This window comes from Nycticebus coucang, chromosome 3, assembly GCF_027406575.1.
Source record: "Nycticebus coucang isolate mNycCou1 chromosome 3, mNycCou1.pri, whole genome shotgun sequence".
Lineage (NCBI taxonomy): Eukaryota > Metazoa > Chordata > Mammalia > Primates > Lorisidae > Nycticebus > Nycticebus coucang.
The window spans coordinates 98941284-98961856 of NC_069782.1; the positions used below are offsets into that span (position 1 = coordinate 98941284).

At 40.4% G+C, this 20573-nt stretch overlaps 1 protein-coding gene across 1 annotated transcript in view; it reads right to left on the minus strand.

Annotated features, from left to right (window-relative positions):
- Positions 1-2349: 2349 nt before the first annotated feature.
- Positions 2350-20573, minus strand: part of TET1 (tet methylcytosine dioxygenase 1) — a 185982-nt gene continuing 167758 nt past the window's right edge. The window contains exons 12-14 of the mRNA XM_053586385.1: positions 17940-18291; positions 8209-13862; positions 2350-7934 (exon numbers count right to left, since the gene is read on the minus strand). Of these exons, the coding sequence (XP_053442360.1) occupies positions 12850-13862; positions 17940-18291 (1365 nt within the window). The 3' untranslated portion in view covers positions 2350-7934; positions 8209-12849. The remainder of the gene's footprint in view (positions 7935-8208; positions 13863-17939; positions 18292-20573) is intronic.

Below are 20573 nucleotides of genomic sequence, written 5' to 3' on the forward strand. Positions count from 1 at the left end.
TTTGAACCCGCCACCCTTGGTATATGGGGCCGGCGCCCTACCGACTGAGCCACAGGCGCCGCCTCAAGCAATACTCTTACCTTAGTTATTCTATTTTTAGTAGAGATGGTGATCTTGCTTTTGTTTAGGCTGGTCTCAAACTCATGAGCTCAAGTAATCCACGCACCTTGGCCTCCTTGGGTGTTGGGTGCTAGGATTACAGGCGTGAGCCACTGCGCCCAGCCTTTTTTTTTTTTTTTTTTTGAGATAGAGTCTCACTCTGTCACCCTGGGTGAAGTGCTGTGGTGTCATAGCTCATAGCAACCTCAAACTCTTGGGATCAAGTGATCCTCTTACCTTGGCCTCCTGAGTGTCTGGGGATAAACTGGCCAAAATGCCAACCTAGTTTTTCAGTTTTTAGTAGAGACGGGATGTTGCTCCAGCTGAGGCTAGTCTTGAACTCCTGAGCTCAGGCAATCCACCCGCCTCAGCCTCCCAGAGTGACAGAATTACAAGCATGAACCACTGCACCTGGTAAGTTCAAAGAAGTTTATATCAGAGAAAAGTATGGCCTGTTCAAGGTATTGTAGAAGCTCAGGGTAACTGGAGCATAGCAGAGGGAAGCAGACAGGTTGACAGGAGCCAGGTCACCTAGATCCCTGCATATGAAGTAAGGAGTTAACGTTTTCATACTATGGACACTGGGAAGCCCAGTGTGGTTTGTGGTTGCTGTGAGCTGTGTTGCCATGGCACTCTACCTAGGGTGACAAAGTGAGACTCTGTCTCAAAAAACAAACAAACAAACAAACAAAAAAACAAACCTTTGAACTTGTTACCTGGCTCTGCCTTCAGATCCTCATCTGCTTAAATTGGGTGCTGCCATGTTCCAAGTTCTGTTTTCAAATATTGTTCAGGCTGTTGTCTGGAGCACATTAAAATAAGGGGTCTATGGGCGGCGCCTGTGGCTCAGTCGGTAGGGCGCCGGCCCCATATACCGAGGGTGACGGGTTCAAACCCGGCCCCGGCCAAACTGCAACCAAAAAATAGCCGGGCGTTGTGGCAGGCGCCTGTAATCCCAGCTACTTGGGAAGCTGAGGCAAGAGAATCACTGAAGTCCAGGAGTTGGCGGTTGCTGTGAGCTGTGTGAGGCCACGGCACTCCACTGAGGGCCATAAAGTGAGACTCTGTCTCTACAAAAAACAAAAATAAGGGGTCTAGCCAGGTGGTGTGGCAGGTGCCTATAGTCCCAGCTTCTTGGTAGGCTGAAGCAAGAGAATCACTTAAGCCCAAGAGTTAGAAGTTGCTGTGAGCTGTGATTTCACAGTAGTCTACAGAGGGTGACAAAGTGAGACTGTCTCAGAAAAAAAGAAAAAGAAAGGAAAGGAAAGAAAGTAAGAGCTGGGCTTTGTGACTCACACCTGTAATCCTAGTACTCTGGGAGGCGGAGGCAGGTGGAATGCTTGAGCAAGAGTAAGACCTCCCCCTCTAAAAATAGCTGGGTGTTGTGTCAGGTGCCTATAGCCCCAGCTACTTGGGAGGCTGAGGCAAAGAGAATCATTTGAGTCCAAGAGGTTGCTGTGAGCTATGAGGCCATAGCACTCTACCAAAGGTGCCAAAGTGACATTCTGTCTCAAAAACAGAAAGAAGGAAGGAAGGAGGGAGGGAGGGAGGGAAGAAAGGAGGAAAGAAAGAAGGAAAAAGAAAAGAAAATGCTGCTGACAAACTGTATTGAAAATTAAGTTTATTGAAATGATAAACTTAAGTTAGGACATGAGTTGAGTAACAGCTCTGCCAAATACTAGTGCTGTGAACTGAATAACTGCAAGCTTCAGAATTGATCTATAAAATGGATAAAGATTCCTTACTTAACATCATCACCATGGGAATTAAATAATTTACATAAAAATCGAGGTTTCTGGCAGACATGTATAAGGATTCTACAAATGCTGGTCATTTTGGTTTTGTGGCAAACTGATCTGTATTTATGGTCATCTCCAAATATTAAATCTTATAGTCCTTTGTAGTTAAGATGTGTAAATTGTATGAATATCAAAATTTTTTTTTTTTTTTTAGAGACAGAGTCTCATTGTACCACCCCCGGTAGAGTGCCATGGCATCACACGGCTCACAGCAGCCTCCAACTCTTGGGCTTACACGATTCTCTTGCCTCAGCCTCCCGAGCAGCTGGGACTACAGGCGCCCGCCACAACGCCCGGCTATTTTTTGTTGCAGTTTGGCTGGGGCTGGGTTTGAACCCGCCACCCTCGGCATATGGGGCTGGCACCCTACTCACTGAGCCACAGGCACCGCCCTGAATATCAAAAATTTTAAATATGATTTTTAAGAGGAAAGAAAAATTAGACTATCAGGTGCAAAATAGAAGTATAAAATTTATTTAAAACCACCCACAAAGTTCTGTGTAATCAGGAATGATACAATTCGCAATAGTTTTTTTAAAAAACTCATGACAAAGATTTAAAATATATTTTCAATTACAGTATTCATTTAGCCTTATTCAGTTAGAACAATTCAAAAAAAAAAAAACCTTTATGTTCTAAACAACTGAGACACACAAGGAAAATAGAACAATTTCCACAACTATCTTTACATGTATGTTTCAATACTAATAACATTTCAATGCATTTTGCTACATAAACATGAAATCATGTACAACTGCTGTGCACCAAAATTTAGCTTAATTAGATCTTTCAAGTAACATGCAATTCCAACTTACAAGTCTTCAAGTACTGCTAGTAAGTGTTCCCTTGTTTGTAGAGGACTGATTGTTGATCATGAATTGAAATCATCATAATTATCTCTTTCCCTTCTACATGGTGAAGTGCTTTCTTTAAAAACTGTTTCCTGCATATACTAAAACTTAAAAACGGACTTTGTTGAGTTTTAAAAGCATTTCCTTGCTAAGTTATTTCATTGTACAGGATATTTAATACAGTAGGACGGCAATAGGTAAAAATAAATCCTCCAAAGCAAAAAAATCAAAGGTAAAAAATAAATAGTAAATACACCCCAAAGAGAAAAAGAGGTCAGCTAGAAGATAGGATTTTTTCCTTTTTTTTTTTTTTTTGGAGACAAGAATCTCACTTTGTCGCCCTTTGTAGAGTGCTGTGGCGTCACAGCTCACAACAACTTCAAAATCTTGGGCTCAAGTGATTCTCTTGTCTCAGCCTCCCAAGTACCTGGGCCTACAGGCACCCGCCACAACACCCAGATACACCCGGATATTTTTAGAGACGGGGTCTTGCTGTTGCTCAAGCTGGTCTCAAACCTGTGAGCTCAGGCAATCCACCCACCTTGGCCTCCCAGTGTGCTAGGATTACAGGCGTGAGCCACTTCGCCTGGCCAGAAGACAGGAATATTAACTTAAGAAATTGCTATTTCTGCACTGAGAAGTCAGCACTACTCTATTCCACCGTGGTGAAGAATCTATGAATATTTTACTCCCGCCAAGAATAAGTGTTTAGGTTCTTCTTTGAACAAAGGGAGAATTACTTGGTAGATAACCATAGTGCAAGAGAGAAAATGAACAAACCTAGAAATTAATATTTTCTTCCTACCAAGTATTTTTGCAAGTTTTTTGTTAGGGAACACCAGATTTCTTAGTAACCCAAATATGACCATCCATCCATACATTACAATGCAAAAGCTGCCATTAGTTTTTACTATAAACCATTACTGGAAAAATATTTCTCTTAAAGCACCTATCACAATGTTATCTCATAAAAGTTAACAAAAAAAGACACATTGCAATAAAAAATATTTAACGTGTTTTAAAGACCTATTTTTGTAAAGCCATTTCATCACAGCACAAACTGGGATTGGTGAAGAGAGGCTGCTACGGAACTGAATTACCAAAAGGGGAATTTGAATATTTAGAGCAGTTTGGCCTATTTTTTTGGTGACCCAGAATGTGCTAACAGGATGGCCAAATAACCTACCTCTTTATAGTTGTAAATATAATTATAAGGTTATAGTTGTTACTATAAAGAGGTTACTAAAAACTTTACAAATATATCTCATTATTTTTCTTAATTTTCTGGGCAAAGGTATATTCATTCATCGATCCACAGATTTTGTGTGGCTGGAAACAAAGCAGGACAAAAAACAAAACAAAACACACTCAACTAAGTAGGAGACAGTACTATTTCTTTTTTTTTTTTTTTCTTTTTGTAGAGACAGAGTCTCACTGTACTGCCCTTAGGTAGAGTGCCGTGGCATCACACAGCTCACAGCAACCTCTAACTCTTGGGCTTATGCGATTCTCTTGCCTCAGCCTCCCAAGCACCTGGGACTACAGGTGCCCGCCACAACGCCCAGCTATTTTTCTGTTGCAGTTTGGCCGGGGCTGGGTCCGAACCCGCCACCCTCGGCATATGGGGCCGGCGCCCTACTCACTGAGCCATAGGCGCTGCCCCGACAGTACTATTTCTTAAGAGATGCTGACAAGTTTGCATTTTTACCATAAGGGGCTGGGAAATATAATGTCGACCTAGCACATTTACTTCAAGAAGTCTGCATGTCAGTATAACTAATACATTAAATTTTGATTGTGACATGCTTACCTTAATCTTTGTTAAAGCAATGTTTAAGAAATATATTTAGAAGCCATTTTAGTTGTACAGGGATTTCCTTTATGAAAAGAGCTTTTCTAAGGAGGAAAAATTATAAAACTTCATAAATTGAAACACTAATGCAGAAATTAGGAAATTTGTGAGACCTTCTTTAGTAAACACAATAAGAAATATTTTTGCAAATAAGATTTTAGATTATGCTCAGATCAGGTCTGCAAATTTTCTACTCTTAAGTCTTTGCTTATGGTACAGAAATGCATTTAGCAGTCTACAGATATTAAATGTTTTATTTTATTTATTTATTTTTTGGAGACAGAGTATCACTTTGTCATCCTTTGTAGAGTGCCGTAGTGTCACAGCTCACAGCAACCACAAACTCTTGGGCTCAAGTTATCCCCTTACCTCAGTTTTTCATTTTTAGTAGAGATAGATCACTCTTGTTCAGGCTGGTTCAAACCTGTGAGCTCAAGGAATCTACCTGACTTGGTCTCCCAGAGTGCTAGGATTACAGGCGTGAGCCACCACTCCTGGCCAAATGTTTTATTTTCAATTGATTAACCTGCTGTGATGGGAGCCTGCTATTGCCATTTGCTATTCTTCCCATTTAAAAGTCCCTTGCCTGGGTGGTGTGGCTCAAGGAGTAGGGCGCCAGTCCCACATGCCGGAGGTGGTGGGTTCAAACCCAGCCCCGGCCAAAAAAAACACACACAAAAAAGTCCCTTGCCTGTCTAACCCTCAGTATTGAGGGGGAAAAGTTGCACACAGCAGAACAGTTTAATAACCTAAAATACAATAATGTATAAGGATTATACTTTTTTATTACTACCTTATTTGCTTTCAAAGTGATTCCTCGTTTTTTCCAGCAATTTTCCCAGATAGATTATGGAGTAGAGAGAAGAAATATTCAAAATATTTCTTGCTCTTAAGCTAGGAAGAGTGAACTCTACTGATGGGAGCACAATTGTCCCTCCTTTCTGCCCCTTAATTTCTCCTTATTCTCAAAAAACACATTGTGATGGCTTTCTTATTCCCTCTTCCAATTACCTCCAATTCATTTTTTAACCTTTCTCATTGAGATAGAATAGCTCCTATTACTGCCAACAACCAAAGAATTCCAAAGGGGCATATTTCCATTAGACATAATAAAGCCATACAGAAATATACTTAAAATATTTAACTTCTTATACAATTTGTATATAAAATACTCAAACACTAATACAAAGAGTAAAACATTATTGGGATAGGTAGAGGGAGAGCACTCAGATTATTAACCTTGATCTTGTGACTTCTTACCTACTCCTAAAAACTGAATTTCCCTATACCTGAAAATGAGTTGAATGAAAGCTCTTGGTTCCTTAGGGCATTACACTTCAAAGGACTTCTGAGACATTATTTTAAAAGATGGGGAAAGACAACTTGACCAAGATCACTGCTATTCTTTTTTTTTTTGTAGAGACAGAGTCTCACTTTATGGCCCTCGGTAGAGTGCCGTGGCCTCACACAGCTCACAGCAACCTCCAACTCCTGGGCTTAAGTGATTCTCTTGCCTCAGCCTCCCGAGTAGCTGGGACTACAGGCGCCCGCCACAACGCTCAGCTATTTTTTGGCTATTTTTTGGTTGCAGTTCAGCAGGGGCCGGGTTTGAACCCACCACCCTCGGTATATGGGGCCGGCGCCTTACCGACTGAGCCACAGGCGCCACCCAAGATCACTGCTATTCTTAAAATGAACCATGTATATTCATGTAAGGTATCTGGGTAATGGAGACAGGACAGAGAAATGGAGAGGGAACAGGTAGATGATTTTAATTTAAAGAGAACCTGAAGAAAAAAATAAAAACCGTGAAAAGAATGAGAGGGTACTTAGTAAGACTGCAGCTTCAGTAAAAAGAGAAAACAAGGAGAATTGCTGGTTAAGGACTTTAAGGTTCATACTTTGCCAATTGGAGAAGAAACCAAATTACTTTCCGATGTTGGTTCCACTAGAATGAAAAACATTCTGACAGTTGCAAGATTTCTTTCTATGAACAAGACAAAAGAGAATGCCTTACGTAACAGTTGCTAGGGACAAAATTTTTATTTTTAGGAAAACTAGGTTTATACTGTTAAGCAAGGAGTTTCAAAGTTATAGTCAAACTTAAACGGTTCAATCAGCTAGTATTTTTTATTTTTTGAGACAGAGCCTCAAGCTGTCGCCCTGGGTAGAGTGCTGAGATGTCACACGTCACAGCAACCTCCAACTCCTGGGCTCAAACGACTCTCCTGCCTCCGCCTCCCAAGTAGCTGGGATTACAGGCACCCCCCCAAAATGCCCAGCTATTTTTTGGTTGCAGCCATCATCTTTTGGCGGGCCCGGGCTGGATTCGAACCCACCAGCTCAGGTGTATGTGGCTGGTGCCTTAGCTGCTTGAGCCACAGGCACCGAGCCAGCTAGTATGTTTTATTATCTGATAATAACATTCCTATCTTGGACCAAGTTTTGCTTGAACATAGGACATCTACAGTTGAACAAACCAGAAAATTTACGTTCCAGGAAGGATCGGGGGTTTTGCAGCCAATGATAAATAGACTTAATGATGGAATTTTACAGCTAGGAATATTAAATATTGTGAAAAAATAGTAAATACAGCATATTACCAAAAGAGAAGTTTGAGCACACTACAGGGCCCTTAAAAATGAGGCGCAAGGGCGGCGCCTGTGGCTCAGTGGGTAGAGTGCCGGCCCAATATACCCAGGGTGGCGGGTTCAAACGAGCCCCAGCCAAACTCCCACAAAAAAATAGCCGGGTGTTGTGGCAGGTGCCTGTATTCCCAGCTACTTGGGAGGCTAAGGCAAGAGAATCACCTAAGCCCAGGAGCTGGAGGTTGCTGTGAGAGGTGTGACACCACAGCACTCTACTGAGGGTGACAAAGTGAGACTCTGTCTCTACAAAAAAAAGAAAATGAGCAAAATAAAGATTACCTTTGGATAGCTTGAGGGAATAAAATATATGCCTTTCAAAGCAAATAATAGTATTTAATTGAGAGTCCAAAAGAAAAAGGAAATAACATCATCCAGATACTAGAAGGCAGAGAACTTGAGTTTGTAGAGTTCAAGGTGGACAGAAATAGATATCCTCCAGAAAGTCCACCTCGAATTTTTCAGAAATTAACAGAAGAATTCAGTTTCTATTTTATATAATGAATCCATGCCAATGAATCTAAATAAATTTTAAAAACACACAATTTTTGCTTCCAATGAAATACAGATTCCAACTTTCTGAGTTGCATTCCTGAGCCGTGGTTTACATCGTTTTTTTTTTTTTTTAAGAAATAGTCTCATTATGTCACCCTTGGTAGAGTGCCGTGGTGTCACAGCTCGCAGCAACCTCCAGCTCTTTTTTTTTTTTTTTTTGTAGAGACAGAGTCTCACTTTATGGCCCTTGGTAGAGTGCCATGGCATCACACAGCTCACAGCAACCTCCAACTCCTGGGCTTAAGCGATTCTCTTGCCTCAGCCTCCCGAGTAGCTGGGACTACAGGCGCCCACCACAACGCCCGGCTATTTTTTGGTTGCAGTTTGGCCGGGGCCGGGTTTGAACCCGCCACCTTTGGTATATGGGGCCGGCGCCTTACCGACTGAGCCACAGGCGCCGCCCCAACCTCCAGCTCTTGAGCGTAGGCGATTCTCTTGCCTCAGCCTCCAAGGTAGCTGGGACCACAGGTGCCCCACAATGCCCGGCTGTTTTTTTTTTGCAGTTTGGCCAGAGCCGGGTTCAAACCCGCCACCCTTGGTATATGGGACAGGCCCCCTACTCACTGAGCCACAGGCACTGCCTAGTTTACATCATTCTCTAAAGCTGTTGGTAGAAAGCTCAACCTGGAGCACGCTTCTGATAAATCCAGATTCCCTTCAGCAGCCATGTAGTGATTACATCTCTTGGTTAAGTGGTGTCCTGTGACTGGTGTTACAAGTAAGTTCAAGGCCAGGTGAGATGCTCACGCCTGTAATCCTAGCACTCTGAGAGGCCCAGGCAAGAGGATCACCTAATGTCAGGAGTTGGGGACCAGCCTGAGCAAGATTGGGACCCTGTCTCTACTCAGAAAAATTAGCCCACTACAGTGGTCCATGCCTGTAGTCCCAGCTACATAGGAGGCTGAGACGAGAGAACTGCTCAAGCCCAAGAGTTTGAAGTTGTTGTGAGCTATAATGATGCCAAGGCTCTCTATCCAGGGTGACAGAGACCTTCTCTCAAAGAGACATGAAAACAATTACAAGTTCTATACAATATGGGCAAGCTTAGGAGCTATGCACAGTACAATGGGACTCCAATTCATGTAGACAACCACATCACAATACACTATGCTAGGACTTAATTGTGAGGCCAACTAGGTTAGGGGAATGAATAGACTGTACAATTATGTCTAGGTAGTATATACAGTGGAAATAACCTTTACTTGTTTCAAAAATCCAATCTTTCCTAACTTCTTACATATGTTTTAAGTTCCAGGGGAATTGAAAACCTCTACTGGCCTCAGTGATTGAATTATTATTTCTAAGGTGGCTTTTACCACTTTGAGAGCCCGCTACCATATCACCTTATTTCACAATTCTTTTGTCATAAATTTCCACAGATCAAAGCTTATAGTTGTGTTAGATTTGAGACAAAAAGATTTCTGTGCATTGAGATGTGAAATTGAAGGTAACTATAAAGGTTGCACACAGTGCAAAGGTTGCACTGATTTAGTTGGCACCTGCATATCATATGCTGTGCCCACTATTGGTGGAAGTTGTCATGCAATAATGTCATAACTTTTTCTCAGGTTAAAAAGTTAATTTTCGTTTAAAAAAGAGATTAGGGTTATTTTCAAGCATGCTATTATGAAATGATAATAAGTAGAGGTCCACTGGAGTAATGTTAGAAAGTAGGTTATTTCATGTAAATTAAAACAGTGGCTCATTTACACAAGGGCATGCATTCAATTAAGTAAGTATTGGTGTTATGCCTTAAGTAAATTGATTATGGATCTCATCTAATTGATGTTCTATATTTAAGAAAATTATTTCATCCACATGCAGACTTTATGTTGGAAGGTTATTTGAGATGTAAACATGTTACACCAATTTACCTAGACTATACATTTTCAGATAGCCTCACTTTTCAATAATATATTTCATTATGTTTATGATATGTCTTATTTTGTACTGTGTGGATGAAATGGAAAAAAAGATGTAAGTCTGACAAGTGCAAGAAAACAAGAAATTTTAACAATGGCCAAAGAACCATTGGAAATGGATTTGAGGGGCAGGAGTTTGTAGGATTCCCTAACAGGTAGGCGCTGGTAACTTTGCAACATACTTTGAATTAAGTGGGCTAACATAGAGGTCTTGTATCAATGAATTCAATGATCATAACATGGACAAATGCAGAAGATTTAAAACCCAATTTGAGTACTATACATACAAGATAAGAAAAGGAGATCATCGCAATAAAACAAGAGGGGAAGAAATGTTAGATGGTCAGTTTTAGGAGTGAAATTGTCATTTCAAATAAATTTATTTCCTTGTTTCATGAGAAAGAGCATACTAAAAGCAGTATAGCCACCATACAATGACAATGTGCCAGAACATTGAATAAGCACAAGCTGTTTTAAAATCACAGGGCAGGGAATGGGACCAGGAACTATTAAAATTAGGAAATAAGAGTCCAAAGTAGGAATCCAATGTGGTTCCTACAGGAGGGCAAACAGGGTAGGCAGTCCATTCATGATGTTAAATACAGCAATGGAATGGAAACATTTTAGTTGAGACTAGGTATTTTAACTTCTTTAGTAAACTGCAACAAGATTCACAATTCCTAACAGTTCCATAATTGAACACTGATGTTTAATGATTAAATTGTTAAGAAACGTCTTTAAAGGCAGAGAAATTGATTTGGAAAATGGTAGATATATTATCACGATTGTTTAAGGTAATTTGCTATTTCCTTTAAAAATATTTATAAGGTCATGTTTTAAAATCGTAATTCCTCAAGTTCACTATGTTATAGGTGATGCTTCACTAGAAAGTAAAAGCGGCAGTGGTGTTTGGTGTTTACACATCATTGATCAGAACCAGTTACAGGTTTCTTTGTTTCTTTTCCACTCTCACTGCTTTTACTTGACTAGCCTTTACAAACCATCACGAAAACAAATAAAAAAATGCAAAGAAAAACGAAAAGGATGCTGAAAAGTTTCAGGTATTCAGTTAAGTGTAGACTGGAACAGATGGGCGGATGGATAAAGGGCCATAAAACTTTACCCATTAAATTGGATGAGGAAATCATTTCTAGTGGGAGCTAAGGCCTAAAATCTAAAAGGTAATATCACAAGGGTGTATTCCTGATAATCTAATACTAGTAAATATCTCACTGAAGCAGCTGAAGCAATAAACGATCACTTATTCATATACTTATATGCATAAGAAACCTTAGGCTCACAAAAATATACATGTTTTAAAACGGAAATCTAAGGCACACAAAATACTAAAACAAGTAAATGAATTACCCTATTTTACATATTCAAGAAGCAGATATCTGCTTGTACAGGATGATGGTCTGTCAATTGACATTTTATTATTTACAATCCCTTCATATTCCTTTACTTGGTTTAGTCAAAAGCTTGAAACTGATACTTTGCACCATATATATTTTAAATAAGTTACAACATGTTTTTCCTTAGAGAGCTTACTGGAACTGTTTGCTTTTGCACCAAAATTTTGGGTATAAGCGGTTGTGGGCTTCCTATGGCATTTCCAAGGGAGAAGCACCATTAGGTTTTCCATACTCCCAAGGAATCTGACACTTTGAATGTTATAGCACCTCTACATTTTAACAGAATCAAGTATTACATTGAGAGTTCATTCTAAACATGTTGTTTGGGTAATCCCTTTTGTTTTGCCTTAAATGAGTCAGTAAAATAATGGGGGGGGGGAATGAACAAAATGCCTGTGTTCCTGTTACCTAGAAAACAGGCAATTATAACAAGTAATCATTTTCCCAAATATAATATGCTAAATGAATGGATTAGCCTTTAATAGACAAAACCATGTTTATAAAACCATTTCTACTATTCAACTGGGGTATGGGAGGGGAGGATTTTTGATAAGAAATTTGTTTTCTAAAGATTTCTACACTTTATTATTCTGTATCAGATTTTCAGAATAAGGCAATTTGGGATGGATATGGTTTCGGCAACTTAATTTTTACATTTTTATCACCTTGAAACATTAGAAACATCTGACTCTTCTGAAACCTATTCTATCTCATCTCTTTTGGTAACACCATTCTCATAGATTATATTGAGAAAGCTGGAGTGAAAGGAAATTGAGAACATTTTTGCTGAATAAGCCAGAAGAGACGCTCTTAGTTAATTCGAAACAAAGAAAATGTTGATCAATACTGGTGATGTTTCCTAATTTCAATTAGAGATTATTTACAATTTTTGCATTAGCGATTTTGTATGCTATAAATTGCTAATATTTGAGAATGTGAAAGGACACATAAAAAGAACACAAACCATGTGATTAGAATACATATTGCAGTTAACAAGATGGAACTCTACACAGCAAAGGTAAATGATTTCTCTTGTAAGCAAATATGCAAACAATAGACAATAGGATTCATATACTCTATTATTTCAAGTTACTTTTAAAAATAGAAAGTGCTTTTAAAATATATATTTACAATTTCTGAACAGCCTCCAACCATTACTAACAATAATGAATTACTTTATACAGGAGAAATTTGAGAAAACATTTCATACGTTTATTTCAAAGGAATATGCGGATTCTCTAGCAATGATTGGAAGATGCTGGAACAATGGCACCATCAAATAATAATTCAGCTTATTTTTAACTGTGTCGATGTGGTTTAAGCACCAGGAGCTGTGTAGAGTTAACACTGTGTATCTTGATTTTTCATCATAGAACCTGTTAAAAATCCTCTAAAAATGACTCTTGTTTCATAGTAAACAGACTTAATTTAAAGCACCAAACTGAGTGATTCTATCAAGGTTAACACCTAACCAAAACATTTCCTTTATGTATTTAAAACTATAAAACTTTTATTTTTGCTTAAAATGTGCACCTTCTACCAATTGTCAAAATATAGTCACAGTTAAGAATACCCACCGCATTTTTTTTTTACCTCTGACTTGAAATGGGTGAGATGAAGATATAGTAAACGACAAGATGACTTTCTCTTAACAGCACCTTGAAAAAATACACAGAAGTAGCAAAGGCATTAAGAGGGGAGGGGAAAGCATTCAGACCCAGTGGTTGTAGGGCCCTGCAACATGTGTGAGAGCATAAGGGGACACGGTGACAACATTGTCACGGGTTAATGTTAATGCTTTACGAGAAGGAATTTGGTTTGATTCATTTACTCCAGAGGACAATTCCGGACCCTCATTAGCTGCCTGGTCTTTCTGCTCTGAGGCTTTCATCTTCTTATTCTTAGCTTCTTTAGCTTCAAACTTTATCTTGTTTAGTTCAAAACCATGTTGGGGCTTATTCAGGTTTTTGTGCTGGTAAAAAACAAGGGAGAGGCGAGTAGGATGATTACGGTTTGGGTGCTCAACAGGAGTCGTAGCATGAAGCTCCCGTCGGGCACATTCAATTAAAACGGAGCCGTGTGCAGGGGCGATTGCCACCCCGCCAATATTGGGATCCGAGAAGATGTGCTCGCTGTCTGACCAATACTCATCAATGTGGGGCAGTTTCTCTTCAGGCTGGGACAGGGGCTCCTCGGAGAGAGGCTCATCTGACAGGGGCTCATCTGCTTCAGAATGCTGCTCATCATCTCCTATCAGAGAGGAAGCGAGGTCATGAGGGGAGGGGAGGAATGAAGACTGCTGATTTGGCTGATTAGCAGTTGGCTGCTCGGGTGGACCAGTGGGAGGCTCAGAGAAAACTAAGGAATCTGTCCTAGGTGTAGACAGGGAGGAAAGAGGGGACATTTCACCGGGCTGTGCAATTCCAGTGCATTCTCCAGCAGCTGCATGGGCACCGCTGTGGCTTTCACAAGGCGTTGTGCAGTGGGATAGGATATTCCTTTCTGAAAACACCTGGGAGGCTTTTGCATCACTCTTTAATGTAGCTGTGGTGGCCGGAGCAGTCTTCAGGGAGCAGGAGAAACCTGGAGATAGATTTGCTTCCTTTGGTGGGTGAGGAGTGGATGGCATCAGGGAATAGGTTTTAGTGTTGTCTGAAACTTTAAAGATAAAATGGGGTTCCGTTTCATTTTTTATTTCAGGTTGCACTGTCTCAGTTGTATTCCCTAAACAGAGAAAACAACACCAAATGTGAAGATAAATACAAACTACTTTTTATAAATGTTGTCTTAAAAAAGTACTTTAAGGTCTTGCAATCCCATTTACTAGGCTTCTACCCAGCAGAAAAACAATTTGCACTAGACTGTTTATTGCAGGTCAATTTACAATTGCCCAAATGTGGAAACGACCTAAATTCCCACCACCCAGGAATGGATTAACAAGCTGTGGTACATGTATGTCATGGAATACTATGCAGCCATTAAAAAGATGGAGACTTTATATCTTTTGTATTAATCTGGACTGAGTTGGAACATATTCTTCTCTGTAAAGCATCCCAAGAATGGAGAAGAATCCAATGTACTCAACTCTAATATGAAGGCAATAGATGATCTAATAAGATGTGGTGGGTAAGAGACTGAGGGAACAGGGAGAGGGAAGGAAGGAGGGGGACAAAATGTCACAGTGTATGCAATCAGTGTAACCTAATTCTTTGTATCCTCAATGAATCCAAATAAAAAATATTTTAATAAAAGAAGTACAGATGGGCGGCACCTGTGGCTCAGTCTGTAAGGCGCCAGCCCCATATACCAAGGGTGGCGGGTTCAAACCCGGCCCCGGCCAAACTGCAACCAAAAAATAGCCGGGGGTTGTGGCAGGTGCCTGTAGTCCCAGCTACTCGGGAGGCTGAGGCAAGAGAATCACTTAAGCCCAGGAGTTGGGGGTTGCTGTGAGCTGTGTGATGCCGCGGCATTCTACCAAGGGCCATAAAGTAAGACTCTGTCTCTACAAAAAAAAAAAAAAAAAGAAGTACAGAGAATATAACAAAACGTTGATGTTAGCCAGTTTTGTTCTATTTATTTCTAACCACATTCACAAAGAACAATTAAATATTATAAAGAATCCTTCCTGTAGCAATCTTCCTGAGTGAAGATTCATTGAAAAGAGTGGGTGTTCATTCTTCAAAATAGTAAAACATTAGAATGATCTGATTGGTTATGAAGCACAAAACACAATGATACCATTGGAATACTGAGCAGGTACTATACTATGATAATGTAGAATATGTAATTATTTAAAGAGAGGTTCAGATATATTCTAAGCATTGCAGGACTGTTTTTTGAAAAAGTAGAAACAAGAGTCTATAAATATTTCCAGCTAATGAAAGCATCACAACTGGCAAAGTCAATTATTAGACAGAGGAAAGTCATAAAAAATTTTTAGTTGAAAATAAAAACAATGTATTGTAAGAGGGACTTCACCTAACAAATGCAATCAGTGTAACCTCTTTTCTTGTATCCTCAACAAATCCCTAACGATAGGGGCGGTGCCTGTGGCTCAAAGGAGCAGGGTGCCAGCCCCATACGCTGGGAGGTGGCGGGTTCAAACCCAGCCCCGGCCAAAAACTGCAATAAAAAAATAAAAATAAATCCCCAACAATAAAAAAGAAAAAAAGAAAGAAAGTAGAAAAAAGTAAACCCAACATTAAAAAAAAAAAAAAAAAAAAAAGAGAGGGGGCGGTGCCTGTGGCTCAGTGAGCAGGGCGCCGGCCCCATATACAGAGGGTGGCGGGTTCAAACCCGGCCCGGCCAAACTGCAACCAAAAAATAGCCGGGCGTCATAGCGGGCGCCTGTAATCCCAGCTACTCGGGAGGCTGAGGCAAGAGAATCGCTTAAGCCCAGGAGTTGGAGGTTGCTGTGAGCTGTGTGAAGCCACGGCACTCTACAGCGGGCCATAAAGTGAGACTCTGTCTCTAAAAAAAAAAAAAAGAGAGAGAATAAAAACATGTGACCCTAAAAAGCAAGAGCATTTCAGCTTTGTTTCTTTCTAAGTAGGTAGGTCATTAGTATCATACTGGCAAGTGAGAGTTAATTTCACAGATCCGCACAAACCTAAGAACAAATGGGAACATTTTTCTAGAGGACATCCTCACTGTTTTAAAGTCCTTAAAAAAAAAAAAAAAAACTTTGGAAGTGCACAAGCAGCCAAGTGTAGGAAGACAAAAAAGAAAGTAAAGCAGTAGTAATTTTAAATTAAAAATATAGTAGAAGTGAACATCGACCACCTTCAGAAGATCTGCAATTCTCCTCTAAGATGGTATACCCCGAAGACATGAAAGATCATTATTTTTTTTTAATTAATGAATTTTTTTAGAGACAGAGGCTCATTTTGTCGCCCTCGGTAGAGTGCTGTAGCATCACCACTCACAGCAACCGCCATCTCTTGGGCTTAGGAGATTCTCTTGCCTCAGCTTCCTCAGTAATTGGGACTATAGGCGCCCGCCTGCCACAACGCCTGGCCATTTTTTTGTTGTAGTTTGGCCAGGGCTGGGATGGAACCTTCCACCCTCAGTATATGGGCTGGCGTCCTACTCACTGAGCCACCGGTGCTGCCCAGATTTAGCCCAAGTAGTGATAGCTCAGGAAACCTGTGCTATTATCTGTGGCGTCTTCAGTATTATAAAAGGTCAAGCTGTCAATAGAAACTAAGTAACAGGAAGGAAAGAGTAGGATGGGTGAATAGGATTCAAAGGAACAGAAGGCCAAGTATTACACTATGGCCACTAATATCTGGAAATATGCTTTAAGAAACTAGCCAAAAGATGATATCAAAATTGATAAACATTTTAATCAGCATAGTTTTGGGAAATGACACCAGATGAAGACATGCTCGCCTTTTAAAAGCAGCATGGAAGTAGATATTTGAATCATAAAATAAACCTAAATTAATATCTATGAAATGAGGTGGAGGGAAAACAAGAAAAAATAAATATCTGTAAGATGGAGCTATAAGCAACAAGGAATAACTCTCCTACTTTGCCCCTCCAAGGTTACTCTGTGTTCAGTCCTTTCCAGCATTATATAATTGACTGTATTGCCATTTCTCTCATCCCACAAAGACAAATAAAACCTCTTTTCTGATCAAAATAAGAATAAAAGAAAGAAGGAATACCCTGTCATTCTAAGTTTGAAGATTAGTATAAATTCATGATGTATTTTTTCCCTGTAGCTCCTTAGAGATGTGGCTGATTTTGGATACAGGGAAGAGCTATTTAAGATGAGCCTGACACATCTACTGTTTCCCCGAAAATAAGACAGTGTCTTATTTTAATGTGTGCTCCCAAAGATGCGCTAGGTCTTATTTTCAGGGGACGTCTTATCTTTCCTGTAAGTAGGTCTTATTTTCAGGGAAACAGGGTAGTTACCAAAGCTAAGACAACTGGGATTATGACTGAAGAATTCAGAAGCCAGCTTAAGAGATTTCTTTTTCTTTTCTCTTTTTGAGACAGTCTCACTCAGTTGCCCTGGGGAAGAGTGCCACAGCGTCATAGCTCACAGCAACCTCAAACACCTGTGCTCAAGTGATTCTCTTGCCTCTGACTCCTGTAGCTGAGACCCAGGTGCCTGCCACCATGCCCAGCTTTAAGTGGAAAATTATTTTACAGAATTATCTTCCTTCTCTTTCATTACAACTGTTCTAACAGCTAAAGCAGTTCAAATTAGGTCATAAAAGACCCTAAATAACAAAGTATCAAAAGTGTTAACTAAAAATAAAAAATGGATACTAAAGGCAACCCAGGAAGGACAATAAGAAATGATATCATTCATCTGTACCAAAGAATGAATTAATAGGGCTTCAAATTATATGGGAAATTCTCAAAATCGATGCTAACAGGGTCAAAAACTAAGGATATGTTGGAAAAAATTACCAACATTTTTAGTTTGGGAACATACTATGTAGAAATACATATTCAGTGTCTTGACTTTTAATTCTAAACAAACTAAAATAATAAAGACATTTGATTCAAGTACAGTGAGTTAATTATTATTTGCTCTAAAATTTCCCTTTTCATAATGTCTCATCACTAAGTCAGAAGCAAAGGTCAAGGAAAACATGAAAGGGACCATCCAAACCCTTTCAATGAAAGTTGTACTGAGATGGGTGGCGCCTGTGGCTCAAGGAGTAGGGCGCCAGTCCCATATGCCGGAGGTGGCGGGTTCAAACCCAGCCCCAGCCAAAAAAAATCACAAAAAAAAAAGAAAGTTGTACTGAGAGAAAACTTAACAGGTTGTACAGGACTCACCTAAGAGTGGCAGTGAGGAAGGCTTACTGTGGCTTGTTGCCGTGGAGTTATTCTTCCGTTTCATTCTAGGAATGACTTTCTTCTCCACTGCTCTTATCTTATGTGCGAGAACCTCTGTCATCATTGCAGCCCTCTTTTTACCAGAACGAGGAACAGGCTGAGTAAAACGTGTTCTTTTTTTGCGCTGGGGTTTGAGGACCTCGATGGCCCCAGATCTGATCTTGGCATCCATTCCTTCCCTTGACCCAAATTCATCTGTGTCTGAAAGTTTATAAAGAGGTAGCACATGCAGCTGCTCATCTTGTGGAATAACACCCAAGGCGCGGTTATCTTCCCGGGTTAATGTACAAACCTGATAGGAAGAAGACATGAAATGGGAAATATAGGTTGTCCAAATGCACATTAGTTATTACTACATTCTTTATGTTGCCATTAGGAAAGGAATACATATTCCAATTTGATTTTCAATCGATTACCAATGATTTTTTGTTTCTTTTTTTTTTTTTTGGTTTTTGGCCAGGGCTAGGTTTGAACCCGCCACCTCTGGCATATGGGACTGGCGCCCTACTCCTTGAGCCACAGGCGCCGCCCACCAATGATCTTTTGATCTTGGATGAATATATCAAGGTTATCTAACTGTATTTAATTCTAGTAACATATCATTTGTGTGTAAGGAAACCAAAATAATTGTGTTGATTTTGTAAATAAAATATGAGTCTCACTATGTCACCCTTGGTAGAATGCTGTGGCATAACCCACAGCAACCTCAAAGTCTTGGGCTTAAGTGATTCTCTTGCTTCACCCTCCCAGGTAGCTGGGACTCCAGGTGCCCACCACAATGCCCATCTATTTTTTTTTTGTTGTTGCATTTGTCATTGTTCTTTTAGCTGGCCCTGGGCTGGGTTCAAACCTGAAAGCCTCCGTGTATGTGGCCAGTGACCTATACACTGAGCTATGCTCGCTGTCCAATAAAAAAATGTCATAAAATGGTTACATATATTTTGGGGGCAGTTCCTGTGGCTCAATGAGTAGGATGCGGGCCCCAAATACGGAGGGTGGCGGGTTCGAACTCAGCCCCAGCCAAACTGCAACAAAAAATAGCCAGGCATTGTGGCAGATGCCTGTAGTCCCAGCTACTCAGGAAGCAGAGGCAAGAGAATCACCTAAGCCCAAGAGTTGGAGGTTGCTGTGAGCTGTGACGCCACAGGGCACTGCACTCTATGGAGGGTAACATAATGAGACTGTCTCCAAAAAAAAAGATTATATATATATATTTTTTTTTTTTTTTTTTGAGACAGAGCCTCAAGCTGTCGCCCTGGGTAGAATGCTATGGCATCACAGCTCACAGCAACCTCCCAGTCCTGGGCTTACATGATTCTCTTGCCTCAGCCTCCAAAGTAGCTGGGACTACAGGTGCCCACCACATCACCTGGCTATTTTTTGGTTGTAGTTGTTGTTGTTTGGCGGGCCTGGGCTGGATTTGAACCCGCCAGCTCTGGTGTATGTGGCGGGTGCCTTAGTCGTTTAAGCTGCAGGCACCGAGCCAGTTACATTTATTTTTGATATTAAAGCTTCTTGTTATATTCTATCTTACTTCATTGCCCAAGGTAAGCAATGACCATTAAGTTGTGTTCACTTTTTTTTTTTTTTTTCACAAATTTTTAATCCTAACCACTAGACAACCAGGGAAAATTGTGTTCATATTTGTGTTTGTTTTTGTTGTCTTTTTTTGAGACAGTCTCACTTTGTCGTCTTAAGTACAGTGTCCTGTTGTAACAGCTCACAGCAACCTCTAACTCTTGAGCTCAAGCAATTCTCTTGCCTCAGCCTCCTGGCACAACACTGGCTATTTTTACTTTATTTTTATTTTTTTGTAGCGACAGAGTCTCACTGTACCACCCTTGGGTAGAGTGCCATGACATCACACGGCTCACAGCAACCTCTAACTCTTGGGCTTACGCGATTCTCTTGCCTCAGCCTCCAGAGCAGCTGGGACCACAGGCGCCCGCCACAACACCCGGCTATTTTTTTGTGGCAGTTTGGCAGGGGCTGGGTTTGAACCCGCCACCCTCAGCATATGGGGCTGGCGCCCTACTCACTGAGCCACAGGCGCCACCCAACACTGGCTATTTTTAGAGACAGGGTCTGGCTCTGGCTTGGCTGGTCTTGAACCTGTGCGCTCAGGCAATCCACCCACCTTGGCCTCCCAGATTGCTGGGATGAGCCACCTCGCCTGGCCCTGTGTTCATGTTTTGTAAACTGACCAAAATACTTTCAACTGATAAATTTTCTCTTCCTATTCAATTTTGATACTACTCCAATGAGGAGCAATATCATAAAAAGAAAAACTTCTGTTGTTTGGATATAAAATACTATATCTTAAAAACATTCTCTTCAATGAAACCAATCTGAGCCCCCTTCCTTACTTTAAAAGTTATACATGTGGGTGGCACCTGTGGCTCAAAGGGGTAGGGCATCGGCCCAATATGCCCGAGGTGGCGGGTTCAAACCCAGCCGTAATAATAAAACGCAATAAAACCCAAAAAACAAAAAAATTATATATGTAAGAAATAAAAATTTACAACTATAGAAAAAAAATTCCTGACCTTTGAATAAAAGTAGAATACCAATATT